The sequence below is a fragment of the Vigna angularis genome, chromosome 1 (genome assembly GCF_016808095.1).
Source record: "Vigna angularis cultivar LongXiaoDou No.4 chromosome 1, ASM1680809v1, whole genome shotgun sequence".
In the NCBI taxonomy this organism is placed as follows: Eukaryota; Viridiplantae; Streptophyta; class Magnoliopsida; order Fabales; family Fabaceae; genus Vigna; species Vigna angularis.
In genome coordinates this window covers 37,724,342-37,739,948 of record NC_068970.1, presented here as the reverse complement: position 1 = coordinate 37,739,948, position 15,607 = coordinate 37,724,342, and the positions used below count along the sequence as shown (strand labels likewise).

Below are 15,607 nucleotides of genomic sequence, written 5' to 3'. Positions count from 1 at the left end.
TAACCTACTATATCTGTCACTAATTGTTAATAAAAAAGTCATACCCACAAAATAATTTCTTCAATAATCATCAACAAAATAATTTCTTCAATAATCATCAACAAAATAATTTCTTCAATAATCATCAACAAAAATATTTTATCCATAAATTTCAACACATTTGTTTCATTTACCGACAGATAACAAAATTCTGGATTTATTAAAAAATATGTTAGTAAATCGGATTTTTCTTATAGCAAGGTAAGATGAAGTTAAGTTCAAGACTTCACTCATTCCCATGGCCATGTCATACTTCCATAACCTCGTTAATATGCACAAAAACATGTTTAGGTTTTATAGGCACAAAATTAATAGGAGGTATGTGATGAAACCTGATGCAGAAGATTCTGATGGGTGAGCATTACACCTTTGGGATTTCCAGTAGTTCCACTTGTGTATACGAGAGTAGCAATACTGTCTAAGTGTATTGGTTCATTCATATGGCGCTGTTCTGCAATTAATATAGAAAAGTACCAAAATAACATATTCATTATTAATGATTATGGTTTTCAGCATAATCAAGAGTATAAGTAATATTGACATTTTATAATTTATAAACATAATTAAGCATTAGAATTTATTGTACATATAAGTTTTCTAAAATGCATACATATATTATATTTAAACAAAATTGGGATACATAACTCCCTTAAAACATTAGAATAGATATATTATATCTTATTCAATTTTTATACTGCTATCATTTATATCATAGTCTCATGTTATGTATTTTTTTTTTCTCTTTATTAATATATTAACTTTTAACTTTAAAAATTATTTTAACTTCTGCATTCATAACATAAATATTTATTTACATAATTATATTTTATAACAAAGAAATGTTTTAAAATTTTAAATTATATTATTATTAAAATTCATAATAATTAAATATTTTCAATATACAAATTATAATTTAGATTTTTAATGAATAATTTAGCGTGTGATATATGTTATTTTAAATTGAAATGAATAAACAGTTTAAAAATATAAAGTATCTATACTCATATATAAAAAAGTATTTATGTAAATATTTTAATGATTGTTTTTATTTTTATAAACTAATATTTTCTTTTTCACTTTTGATTAGTGCTAAAGGACAAGAATGAAAATGTTCCAAAATCTTTCTCTTAAAGTTTATCTTTGTAAAAAAAGGCAACTGCATATACTAAGGTAAATTAGTATAGGCTCCAAACTCAAATTATCTCTTTATAACCCATCTTCCTTGTCAGATTATGATAGAAATATAGGCTCCAAACTCAAATTACCAATTCCAAAAAAAAAAAATCTTCTTTCACAATGGAGTTCCTTTTTGGGCTTTCATCTCTATTCTAAAACTCCACAGTTTGTTATATAATAAGGTAAATTAGTATTTTGTTTCTTTTAAAAAACTAAGGATATTGTTCAAATCGTTATATTGGATTCTAATAACTTTCCAAATTTAGATAAGTAATGTTATTATTAACAAAAAAAACATAGCATGTGAAGGAGAGTTCACAAGTAAAATGTCGACGGAGAAAAGTCAATATGAGACCTTCCACAGATACATATTGAATTTGTTCTGACAAATGTACACTAAATTTTTGGAAAAATATTTTTAGAAATATTTACCCATTGTCAGAATAAATTCAATTTTAAATTTTCTTAAAAAATTATAATTTTATTAAACTTTTGAGATAGATTACAACATTTCCAAACGATACTAAATTTAGATAGTTTAAAATAATACAACAAAATAACATGGTAAAAATACTAACACAAAAGTGCTAATATATACACACATCTAAAAGTGTTACTATGTGTATTTTTGCTAGTACTTTTATAAAAAGTGAAGTGTAATCTGATATTGTTGACAAGATTTGTTTTTTCCTAGTTATAAAGAGGTGTGAGAAGTTTCACGAGAGGAAAGAAAGTGTGAAAAATTTTCAATTTAGATGAGAGAAGAGTGAAAGATTTATTATCCAAGTTAGAAATTTAAGTTTATAGTATAGGAATAGATTTTTCTTTTTATAATTTGAGTTATAGTTTGTATTTTTTATCTTATCTATAAAATTAATTTAAGTCTACACTTGTTATATGAATATTAAATATTGATTAGTCACATTACAGAAAACATAACTAAGATATTATTAACTTTTGTAATCACATATCATATTAAAGTTTAAATATAAAAATTACGAGATAAAAAAATACTGGCTATAGTGTATTTATAAAAATAATATTAAAGAAGTGATAAAAAAAATGAAGTAATTTTCTTATAATTTTTCTTTTTTTGCCTCTCAATATTTGGCCCGTATCCCCTCTCTATATTTTATATTTCTACTTTTCTTCTTTTCTCCTTCACATATCCCTCCTTTGTTTTATTTACTTCTAAAGTAATTTTTAGAAATAAATGTTTTTTATAATTTACATTATTATGATATTAGTATGATGTTTTTTTTTACCGCGGAAATGAAATTACTAATATTTGTGAGCATCTTTATTCTCGTATGACTTATTCCATACTCGAAGTCACACAACCAAGATTCAAACTTTAGATCATTAGGTTAAAAATAGGAACTATTTGTTATGTCAACCAATACTAAGTTAAAAATATTGTGAAAAATAATAAAATTAATAAGTAAAGAATCATATACACTTATGAATAACATTTTTATTTGTCTAATCAAAGTTAAAACAAAATAAAGAGCTAAAAATTTGAATATGATTTTAATCCGTAAAGTTTTGTTAAATTTGATTTTTATCTCTCAAATTAAGATTGATGCTTTAGTCTTTATAACTTTTGAAAAATGTTGTTTTCAAGTTCCCTGCCAAACGTTTTCTTCGTCTTGTTTAAGAAAACTGTTTTAATAAGGTTGTGATGTAAATGATTGTAATTATTATTTTTATATCATTACACTTTTTAACAGTATTTTAGACATTAGGATTATCTAAGGATTGCTAATTTTGATGTTGATAGAAGATTAGATTTTGAGTGGTTCCCTTTTTTCACTAATATTAGTTTAAAGGTTTTCTTATAATGGATATCAGTTTCAATTTTTTACTGTATTTTTACTATCAGTTTTATTTGGTCTGTGTTTTCATTTTAATGAATCATTCATGTGATTATTAAACATGACTATTTATGTCAGATGACAGTATAATAATAAGTAACCTGAGTTTGTGAAAGAAAAGATAGAATATCTAAGTTTTTTTTCTACCACAATGTTAAGCTAGATATTTTACACAAGAAACAGAGATAATATAATATAATATTATTCATGACACATTGAATCTTCACTCCTTCATGCAATCGGTAATATAATTCTTAACTTTTATTTTGTTTATTATTTTTAGAATTAAATATATTTTTAATCCTTAAATTTTAATTGAAGTTAAAATTTGACAATATCTTAAACTTTAAAAATGAATATAATTTTTTTATCCTAAATTAAATTTTGACATATCAATTGATATATTAATTAACATTTAAGTGTTTATATTGCTTTATAAATTCCAAACTTACAATTTAGACATGTCAACTTATAATGTGATTTAATATTTAAAAAATATTGATATATTTGATTAAAAAAATATATTAAAGACTAAATTATATTATAGTTTAAGAAATAAATAAATTTCAGTTTCACATTTAGAATCTAAAAATATATTTAATCTTATTTTTATATATTTGAGTCAACCTGGCACCTCTCTTAGGGTGAGTAACATTATGAGAGAAAGTGAGTTAACATACCAGCCTTAGATAATGGCCTGCCACTCTCTCGTCCCAAATCTATGACTTCTGTGAAAGTAAACACTGGCACGTGCTTGCTTTCTTGATCAACCAGCTCTGATTTTTCTCCCCAAAGCAAGATAATAAACCTCATGGTAGTGCTTGAATAGAATGTGTTTGCAATCCGGTTGAACATTTCAGGGTTATCCACCACTAGTGCAACGCTGAATAACAATACCATATGCATCAAAGTCTCAACAATTCAGATTGAAAAAAGAGCACTTAAAAAAACGTGGAAACCAGTAGTTATATTGTTTAGAACAATTCATTATGACCTTTTAGTTAATAGAACACAATCAATCACAAAATGTGAATGTGCAAAGATCAGCCTGAAGTAACATAATCAGATTATCGAAGATGAGACAAACCTTTCAGAGTGGTTGTATATTTGCAAAAGTTCTGCAACCGATGACCTTGAGCCTCTTACCACATTTATTGCTCCACTTGCCATCATACCTAGATTAAAAATATAACTTTGATATGATAAAAGCACAATATCGCAGACAAAGTAGTAATGTGAAACAGTTTACATCAGAATATCACTTCTAGTATTAGAACACTCAAAATTTTCAAACTAATTTAGAACTTCTACGACTACTCATATGAACATATAAACACTGTAAATCTGTCACCAAGTTCGGCACCTCGGATACGTGCAATGTGATTATTCTTTTCACTAAATGGAGGTAACATCAGAAAAACAAGCAAGTTTGAAGCATGGAGATAACTTTCAAGAAACAACATTATAGTAAAAGTTCCTTCTCACATCGAATTCATAAACACTACACATAGTTCTCAAAATTTACAATTGAGTTGTTTTAGATAAATGGTGAAGGATCCTTTGACTGTTGTGATTTTGAAATGGTACAATCATATTGTATGATTGTTAATTGTTTTTTATCGTAAGTTAGTAAACATAAGATTTGTGCAAATGGTACCTCCTAGACTGAATACACTGAAAGTGGAGGAAGTGAAATTTCAACGCACCTTGATCTGCTACAAGCCAATGACATGAATTGTCCGCAAAAAGTGCAACCTTCTCATCAGGTTTTACCCCTATAACTCTCAAGCCTTCTGCAAAATACAAAATTGCCTGCTCCACCTGAAATTTGATGCACAACATAAGATATCAGAATACGATTAAGCTCTCCAGCACCAAGTTTGGCATGTTCTGCACCTGCTAAATTTCTAAATAGAAAAATTTGACTCACTAATGGATATGACTCTAAATCTTCCTTCACATGAACATTTCAACAAACAAAACTTCTGCATTTACCATACTTGTTCCTTAAAACTTTTTTTATTTATTTATTATGAGCATGCATGATAATTTAAAACAATTTGGCAAGAGGCACAGAACAACAGAGAACAAATTTACCTGTTTATACGTCATAGTAGTAGGAGGATGATGACATGTATCTACTAAGGCTACATTGTCACCATACTTCTCCGCAGAAGATCGCCAAATATCAGGAACTACTTTCCACTCATCTGAGGCCACACCACCATTATCTACGAGTGTTGAACTTTCTAGAAAAGGGGCGCACCTTCTTATCTCAATTGTCTCTCTCTACATGCACAAGAATATCATAAAAATATAAAATAGTATGTTTTGCACTCTCTAAACACACTTGCTAAATTGATTATCCTAGTTGTTTGACACACCCTAGAGATATCTCAGCTAATGCTTTATGTGTCTCATGCAAAAACGGATGAACAATTCAGGGACAGATGATTGGGTTGAATCAATTTCATATCTCTCAACAAATTTCCATGATATTCAAAGGGGGAAAACATGGATTTAACTGGTCTAAGATGAATGAAGATAAAGTAAGGAATATCAGTGCTCTAAACTAATGACATTCTAAGACATTCATAACTCTCTTTTTTGCATGTATGCATGATAATGTCAGTTAAATTTTTTATTGCTCAATTTAAAAAGTGGAAGCCAAATGAACAAGTTGGATCAGAAGGTTAGCCAAGAATTACCTCAGATCGGCAAAATACTCGGAAATGAGAGAGGGGTGAAGAGGGGGCAAGGCCATCACCATACTTGGTGGGAGAAAATTTGATCCTAGTGAAATTGGTGCGTGAGTGGAAGAGGGGAAGTGCATAATGAGGATTAGAGAAGGTCCATGTGTGGCTGTAGGTGATGGGAACTATGGCCATTTGGTGATTTTCTGGAGAAGGAAAACACGGAGAACCATAAAAATGCAGAAGAATGGCCTAAGACATTGTAGAATGAAAATGATTCACTGATAAGGAGAAAATAGTTACGGTGGCTCCTTTGTCGATGTCGAAGGGAAACTAAATAGTCAAACTGGCAGTTACTAAGCGCCGCTTTGTTCGGTGGTAGGTGGGTGGGTGGTATCGACAATGAATAGGACAACTCATTCGTATCGCATCACACAACACAACAACTTAAAACATAGTTATGATGTTTGATTTGTTTTGATTAGACTACGCAATCAATGGCATGTTTTAATTTAACTTATATTAAATTAAAATGATCTAATTTTACTTATGGGTGATAACCCTTGTTTCAGATGATTGATTTGGTGGGCGAATGACCAGATGAATTTGAAGGAATATGAGAATATATTAATTATTGTTTTTTTTGGGAGATTTGGAGATGAGTGACAATGAATTTGGAGATAAAATTTATAAAAATTAGTATTATTAGTGTAGAAAAGACTTTTAACGTCACCCTTTAGACGTTTGACTCTCGAATATCCAACTTAAAGAATGACCGGTGGCAATTTCTGTAAATAAACAATTATTTAGACGTCGGCTATGGAGGGGCCTGACGTCTCAATACTCATATACGTCGGCTCCCCCGAATAGACGCCAAACTAAACGAAAAAGTTAAAAAAAGTATTTTTTTTATTCTATTTAGATGTTTGTTATAGGGAGAACCGACTTCTAAAGCCCTTTAGAGATCTGTTATTGGGGGAACCGACTTCTAAAGCCCTTTAGAGGTCTGTTATTGGGGGAACCGATATCTAAATGCTCAGCCCAGAAATTTAAAAAGTCACTTGACTTCATTTAGACGTCTGAACCTGCCACTCCGACTAAATCCATTTAGACGTCTATTATGCGGGGAACCGACGTCTAAATACGCAGTCCAGGAATTTAAAAAGTCATTTTTTCACTCCATTTAGATGTCTGGTCCCGCCACTCCGACTTCTAAAGCCATTTAGACGTCTGTTATGGGGGGAACTCACGTCTAAATACGCAGCCCAGGAATTTAAAAAGTCACTTTTTCACTCCATTTAGATGTCTGATCCCGCCACTCCGACTTCTAAAGCCATTTAGACGTCTGTTAAGGGGGGAACTGACGTCTAAATACGCAGCCCAGGAATTTAAAAAGTGTGATTTTGCTTCGTTATGTCAAAAGATACTAACCCTAGGTCGACTAAAACCTTATATAGACTGTTAAAGATTACAGAAAAGTGGCTCACGGCCCATTAAAATGCCGCTCAACGGTAAGCGTGATTCTTCATTTTGACGCTCAGCTGCAGTTTTGCCCCTCAACGGTGACTGCGGGTCTTCAGAGTGCCGCTCAGCGGTAATTTCCGCTGAGCGGTACTTGCAGCTCTTCTTTTATGCACTTCTTCTTACTTTTCTGACTCCAACTTATGGCTACTTCACTTCTTCCATTCAATTCATCTTAAAACCTGCAAAAACAAGGGAAACCAAGCATAAAACCTATCAACCTCTCTTATTTCAAAAACATAAACAAAAGCATGATTCCAAGCTAGTTTGTAAGTCATAAAGGTTGTTTTTGATGTCAAATTTAAGTATAAAAATAACAGTTTTTCAACTGTTATCAAGAAATAGGGCCTGGTCCAAAAGAGTCGAAACAGAGCAAAAACTGGGTCGGATCAGCGACGCACGACGCTCGGGCGTCACATTTAGGGCGCCCGGGCGGTGGACGGTTCTCATGTAGGGCTTGAGCCTTCAATTGGTCGCCCAGGCTTCGGAGACCGCCGCTTAGGCAGCATAGGAGGGCGCCCGGCGGTGGACGTCGATTTTCTGAGGCTCAAGCCTCTAGATAGGGCGCCCAAGCTTCATGCAGTTCCACCTTTTGGTGCTTTTCCAGGCCTTTGTAAGCTCTAACTCCTTAGCACTTCATCTCTGCTTTTCGCATTCTCTCATTACCTATCAAAACAAGGGAAATTAGTCATAAAATCATCAAATTCAAGCTCAACTCTCTTATTCATACAACTTAATGAAAAAGCATGAGTCCAAGCAAGTTTCTAAGTGAAAAAGGGTGTATTTAGTATTAAAATTACATCCCAAATAACGGTATTTTCAACCATTAACACAATACACTCGTGTCAGTAGTTGATAATCGATTATTTCATGCAATAATCGATTATTTCATGCAATAATCGATTATTTGCAAATCAAAATGTGTTTTTCAGAAGGCCAAAAGATAATCGATTATAACCTCCTAATAATCGATTATTTACGCTGGATTACGAAAAATCTTAAATTTGTAAGAATTTTAATCCCAAGACATATCTAACTCCCCCAAATCTCTTCTAAGATCATAAAACCTATCCTTAGGTAATGCCTTGGTGAAAATATCAGCTAATTGATGCAATGTGTCAATGTATTGTGCAATCACCTTTTTGAATGTGTTCTCTCAAGAAATGGTGTCTAATTTCTATATGTTTAGTTCTGGAATGCATTATAGGGTTTTTAGTTAGGTGTATAGCACTAGTGTTGTCACATTTTAGAGGAATGTGATCAAGGAAGATATCAAAGTGTTCCAATTGTTATTTCATCCATAGAATTTGGGCCCAACAGTTTCTAGCAGCAATTGTTAAGACTTCGGCAAGTGCACCGAATCGTATCAAGTAACATAAAATGATAAGACCAAGTATCGTATCCCAAAGGAGTCACGACACTAAACAGTTGTGTAATTGCTTAACTAATTAAGACTTAAGAAGAACAATTTTTTGAGTTTTGAATACAAATGCAATAAAAGTAAACATGAATGCAATTTGATCAATTGATGTTAAAGACTAGAATGGATGGATGAAGTTGATAATATGAGATGAATATGTTGTTGGAGTTTAGATTTCACCAAGTTTACTCTCATGTATATACGAATTCTACTTCTTCATTAATGTCAATGTCACTATCTAAAACACTTAAAATCCAATTCCTCGGCGAAGAAAGCCTATCCTTAATTATTAGTTCATATGATTCCTAGCATTCCTAATAATTTATTCTGAAGATCAGAAGCTTAAGACAACCAGAAATCATACCCCCATTATTGAGCAATACTGCTTCTGGGAATAATTCTCTAGAACATGAATTGTAAGATACCTTCCAATACTCATGCAAATCATACATCATGCTAATGAATGAGTTAAACAAAGCAAACAATACGCAAAGAAGAATTACCCTAACAATTAATGAAAGAAGCATATATAATCAAGAATCAATCCAATACATGAGAGTTTACAAAGGTTACATCATTCCCCAACAACAAATAAGGTTTAATTCACCATTGTCATGGTGAAACTAGATGAACAATGAAAGAATGAAAGAGATAGAAAAACCCTAGAAAGAAAAGAGGAGAGTTGTCACATCCTCAAATCTACCCTCAAGGAAAAGGAGAGTTGTCACATCCCCAAATCTACCCCCAAGGGGTGAAAAATGTGTTTCTGTGCTTAAGCAATCAAAAGATACAATCCCTAGGACGTCCAAGTCCTTAAATAGAACATAAAAATAACAGAAAACAGGTCCAAGCCCACGAAACTGGCGCTCAGCGCCCTTAATGGGGCGCCCAAGCGTGGTACGGGTCGAAACTGGCGCTCAACGCCCCTAGAAGGGCACCCAGGTGTGGTGCGGGAAGAAAATTTGCGCTTAGGGACGCTCAGCCCTCGTGGTAGCATTCCAAAACTCACTTTTTTTGCTATTTTGCTTGTTTTTTTTTGTTGTTTTACTTATTTTTTTTGTTGATTAAGCTCTATACAGCTCTATATATTGTTGGAGATTCTTCCAAGCACATTATTAGCTACAAAATAAAGGGAATTTAGTGATAAAATCATAAAGTATAACTTCTACTCACTTATTCACAAAACTAAAGCAAAATCATGAGTTCAAGCAAGCTTCTAAGTAAAAACGGATGCGTTTAGTATCAAAATTATATCATAGATAACGATATTTTTGATGAGTCAATATTTTCTTGACTTCACTTAGTTTATTGTGCTAGAATTAATCAGGGAATTATGCTTAAATGTGCGGTATTTTTTCGTTTTGCCTAGTGTGCTTAATTTGACTAGAAATTCTTATTTTAATTAATTTGAATTATCTGAGCTAATTACTTTCATCATTGATTGTAGGAAAAATTTTGGAGATACATTTTAGGACATCAGGAAGAATGCCAAATAAATTCAAGACTCTCCACATAGACATTTTAGAATTAATTAAATTGTAATTTAGTAGTGTAGAATGTTTTTGGATTAACTTTGGTAAATTGAGCCAATTTTTGGCAAAATGAACTAGGCCCAAAAGTGGAGCTGGATGACTTGGCATCCTAGGGTTTTTGTGTGGACCCCACCCTCATTAAAAGAAGACACACAGTCTTGGAGAGGGGGAGCCGCCACTTGCCATTTGTTTTTTGGAGGTTTTGGTTTTTGAACGTTTTTTTTTTGGAATGGAGAGGATGACGAGGCACATTTGTTTTCTCGGAGAATGAAGCGTTATTTTGCTTTGTTTGTGCACGCTGTTACATTCTTATTCACTCTCTCAGTTTCTTTTGGCTTGCCTTTTGAATGTTGTTTTTAGAGCTTCTATGCTGCTGCTTGAAGAATTCTTTTTTTTACGCTGTTATAGTGGGATGAGAAATGAAGCACGTTTACTTCTCCATTTCTTATTTTTGCAATCGCGGAGGAGGAAACATTCTTGGTTGTTAGCTTTTATTTGTTGAAGAATGTGCATAGCAAGGTCTTTGAAAATGAGAGCTCTTTAATTTCAGTTTGTGCTTTTCATTTTGGGAGAGTGTCACGTCAAGTCCATCAACGTTTTTTTTAGTAGAGAAGACTTTTGATTTTTTAATGGGAAGAGGTGGCATAAGGACATAGCTAGTTGGAAGCATGAGGAGGCACATTGGATGTTACTTTCTTTTAACAAAAGTATTACGGTGATTTATTAGAGAAGACTGCACTTGATGATGATGGGATGGCAGCTTTGGTGTGCACGGGATTGAAGGGGGCAGCAGCTGATCCAGCAAAGTGGTGTCAAGAGGGCTGGAATGATGAGCACGTTGCTGCAGCAAATTGGTTGAGAATGAAGAGGTGATTAGATGGGGGTAGGTATACTTGTACGGTGGTTAAGTTGAGAGAAGAAGTTTAGTTCATTGCTTGGGAAAACACCGTCTTGGTTGCTGGAAGAAAGAGAATGTCTCCCTTTAATTCTTATTCCATTTGAGCATGCACATGTGACACCTTGAAGGAGGCACGGATTCCATTGTAGAAGCAATTCCAATTTACCTTTGACTTGAGGAGAGCACATGGGTAACATGAAAGGGTAGAAAAAGTTTATATTTTCTTATTTCTTTTGCCTTAGAATATTTTACATTATATGTTGAATTGCTTGTCATCTTTTTAATTGAGTGTTGCATTTTAATAGCCTAAATTGTGTTGGGGGTATTTATTTATTGCAGTGTCCGGTTTAATATTTTCTTTTACTTTAATGTTGTCTATTCTGTTAGGTAGTGATAATTTGACTGTCATGTTAGCTTAAGTTAGTTGGGTTGGTCATTAGTGATATTACACTGTTTCTTTGAGATTTCCTGGACTGTTCTTGTGTTTCTTCTGCTCTGCTTATTTGTATTTTAAATTTAGTGCATTTCGCATACACAAACTCTTCACCAATTCCCCCCCCCCTTACTACGTGTCTGACCTAATTCTCGAACCACAATTGGTCCTTGAGAGACGACCTAGGAGTCACTTCCTAGCACTATACGACATTCTTTAATGCACATCAAATTTGTATGGGCCGCGACAGCCTCATCAATTTTCAACCGTTATCACAACCCAAACTTGAAGCTTTGTTTGTCCTCAAGCAAAATGTAACTTGGTTTAAACAAAACAATCATACTACACTGGTCTAGCACACCAAAAAGAATTTTCTTTTTAGACAAGTAAATCACTCATGAATGCTCATCATAGAAAGATTAGTCAAGATATAATGATCACTAGTGCAGAATTGGCCTTTAACGTTACCCCATAGACGTCCGTCCACAAAAGCCCCAACGTAAATAATTGATCGGTGGCATATCCGTAAATAAGTGAAACTGTAGACGTCCGTTGTAGAGGGGGTCGGACGTCTATAATATTATAGACGTCCGGGCCCCTACCACGGACGTCTAAGAGGCTGGAACAATCACCTCTTCAACTCCCTCTGTCAGCCCTTAAACGTCCGTTGTGGAGGGGGTCGGACGTCTATAATATTATAGACGTCTGTCCCCCATATCGGACGTTTAGTGTGCTGACAGGGTGGTTGAAGAATTAATTATCTTCAGCCCCTTAAACGTTCGTTGTGGAGGGGGTCAGACGTCTATAATATTATAGACGTCCGACCAAGCTTACACTATGGTGCTCACATAATCAAGACATACACAACAGATGCAAACCTCATGATTAATCAACAACCAAGAAAGAATGTTACCCTATATGCATGGAACTATTCCTCACCAAAAATAGTGTTTCACTAAAGCACTCAAAAGTGTTTCACTCAAGCACTCATAAGTGTTTCACTCACAATCAAAGGTGACACTCTTACACTCTACCATCACAATGTCATATGAATCAATTTTGCCTTTCATTTAACCACATATTCATAACGGTTGAAAATATCGTTATCTGTGATATAATTTTGATACTAAATGCACCCTTTTTGACTTAGAAATTTGCTTTAGCTCATGTTTTTGCAATAGTTTGGTGAATAAGAGAGTTGACGTTATACTTGATGATTTTATCACTAAATTTCCTTGATTTTGTAGGCTTTTGGAAGGATTTGAAAGAACAGTTAAAATACTAAATAGTTGGAATGCAGAAAAGTCAACCATAATGCAAAAAAGTCAACTAGAGTGCAGAAAAGTCAACCAGAATGCAGAAAAGTCAACCAGAGTGCAGAAAAGTCAACCAGTGTGCAGAAAAAGTAGCGTTGAGGGGCCCTGAGCACTAGTACTCACTGTTTCACGGCTGAGCGCCCTAAGTGGGGTGTTGAGCGCCAGTTTCGTCGGCTTGGACCCATTTTATGTTATTTTTATGTTCCATTTAAGGACTAGCACGTCCTAGGGAATGTATCTTTTGATGGCTTGAGCATAAAAACACATTTTTCATCCCTTGGGGGTAGATTTGGGGATGTGACAGCTATGTTCTTCTCTTTCTAGGGTTTTTCTATCTCTTTCATTCTTTCATTCCATTGTTCATATAGTTTCTTCATGATAATGGGGAACTAAACCTTATTTATTGTTGGGAAACGATGTAATCCTTTGAAACTCTCATTTATTGAATTGATTTATATTATAAATGCTTTACTTCATTAATTGTTAGGGTTTTTCCTCTACGCTCTATGCATGCTTTGTTTAATTCATTCAATTGCATGATTATTGATTTTGTCGATATGGACACATATGGGAAAATCTAGAACTGGGGAAATTCTCCCAAAAGCAATAGTACCTAGACATAGAGATAGGAGGGTTGGTATCCTTTAAGCTTCTGTGTGAATATAATGCATAATTAATTGCTGGGGATACAAGATATTATGATCTAGTAATTAAGAGTAGGCTTTCTTCACCGAGACATCGGGTTTAAGGTAAATTAGAAAGTGGTATTAACATTAATGAAGAAGATGAATTCTTATATGCATGAGAGTGATTGGGTGAAATCTAAACCCCAACAACATATTCATCTCATATTTTCAATATCATTCATTCACCCTTGTGTTTAGCCTCAATTGATCAAATTTGTATTCATGTTTATTTTTATTGCATTTGCATTCAAAAACCCTAGAAATTGTTCTTAAGTCTTAATTGGTTAAGCGATTACATAACAATTTAGTGCCGTGAGTCTCTTGAGAAACGATACTTGGTCTTACCATTTATTATTACTTGATACGATTCGGTACACTTGTCGAAGTCTTAACAAGTTTTTGGCGTCATTGTCGGAGACTCGTGGTATAACTATTCTTTTTGTGTGATTCTTAACCGATTATACTTTTTATCTTTTTATCTTTTCAACTTTTTATCTTTTCATCTTTTATCTCTTTATCTTTTCATTTTTTTAATCTTTTTTATCTTTTCATCTTTTTATTTTTTTTATCTTTTTATCTTTTTATCTTTTTATCTTTTCATTTTTTTTACTTTTATTTTTATTTTTTATTTTTTTATCTTTTTATTTTTTTTATCTGTTTGTGCTAATTGGGTGCTCTAGTGTAGTGTTCTTGAGTGTTTGCAGAATTAAATTCGAAAATCTATACTAGGAACACAAGATCATTAGAAAGAGAATAAGGAGGAAGAAGGTCGCAGGGCGCGCTTGGGCGTCCCATTAAGGGCGCTGAGCGCCAGACTTCAAGTGCAATTAGAAACATGTTCACCAAGAGTCTGTGCATTAAGTGATTAAAGATATCAAAGAGAATGGAGTTATTGAGATTGAGACTCCTTATTCAAGGAGGGTAAAGATGGTGAACAGGAAGATGTTGCAGATAAGTTGGTGTGATGAAAGCAAAAGGAACACCAACATAATAGATTGAGATTGTGCTTAATGGTGTCAGGCTCGTGACGATAAACAAGCACTTATTGGGAGGCAACCCAATTTCTGAATTTTCTTTTTAAATTGATTATTTGTGTGGTTTGGATTTGATTTTGCTTTGTAGGAATGACAACATCTATTGATGGGTGCTGGACAACATCTACTGAGGGATGCTAGAAGGACTCAAATAACAGCATCTACTGATGGATGCTGCTATGAGGGTGATGAATGATAACGTCTACAGATGGAGGCTATGTGACTAAGCATCTACTGATGGATTCTATTGAAAGCGTCTACTGAGGGATGTCGATGAAGATGAGAAAGATTAGCATCTACTGATGGATGCTGATGAGAAGGATTCGCATCTACTGATTGATGCTGGAAGATTCAAATGAGAACATCTATTGATGGTTGCTACTGAAAGCATCTACTGATGGATGCTATGCTACTAGACATCTACTGATGGATGCTGCTAGATCAGGATTTTTATTTTTTTGTTTATTTTGTTTTATTGCTTATGTACTCTGTTTAATGAATTGTACTACAATGGATTGGTATGATGTGATAAACTGTTGTTTGTGATGAGTAATATTCTTGCGTTTGCTCTATTGTTTTATGATGCATGTTGAGTTAATGATTTGTGAGGCTTTTATGCATAGATAGTGGTTGCTCATAGTTTTGATAAAAACAGATGCATGATTTCTATTGTGATTAATATGTTGGGCAGGATGTTTATCAAATTGTGGAACTTGAGAGTTAAATCGTGAGAGATTGGACTTCATAGTTTTTGATTGATTGAATGTTATTACTCTTGAAGCATGATTGATTTTGCCTAATTTTCTATGATTGAACCACTTGCTTGCTTGTTACACATGATCAAGACCATGTTTTCTTCTCCCTTAGAGCCAATTCCAATAGGTAAACCCATCAAAGAACAATGTTTCTCTTTACCCTTTGAATCTTGAGCCTAATTTAAAAAGTGGAAAAACCCTTTTCGAAATCTTTACCTTGAGTTAAGTAG

The 15,607-nt window shown here is 33.4% G+C and overlaps 1 protein-coding gene across 5 annotated transcripts in view; it reads right to left on the bottom strand.

Moving 5' to 3' along the window:
- Positions 1-6,209, bottom strand: part of LOC108346912 (probable acyl-activating enzyme 16, chloroplastic) — a 34,118-nt gene extending 27,909 nt beyond the window's left edge. For 3 of the 5 annotated variants that reach the window (XR_008248631.1, XM_052877151.1, XM_052877156.1), the window contains exons 1-6: positions 5,798-6,209; positions 5,187-5,378; positions 4,796-4,910; positions 4,177-4,264; positions 3,770-3,972; positions 372-490 (exon numbers count right to left, since the gene is read on the bottom strand). Coding sequence is in view for 3 of the 5 variants with exons in the window: in XM_052877151.1 (XP_052733111.1) it covers positions 372-490; positions 3,770-3,972; positions 4,177-4,264; positions 4,796-4,910; positions 5,187-5,378; positions 5,798-5,977 (897 nt within the window). In the remaining 2 variants the exon portion in view is untranslated. The remainder of the gene's footprint in view (positions 1-371; positions 491-3,769; positions 3,973-4,176; positions 4,265-4,795; positions 4,911-5,186; positions 5,379-5,797) is intronic. The other 2 variants (XR_008248630.1, XM_052877143.1) reach the window with 2 other exon arrangements.
- Positions 6,210-15,607: the final 9,398 nt, after the last annotated feature.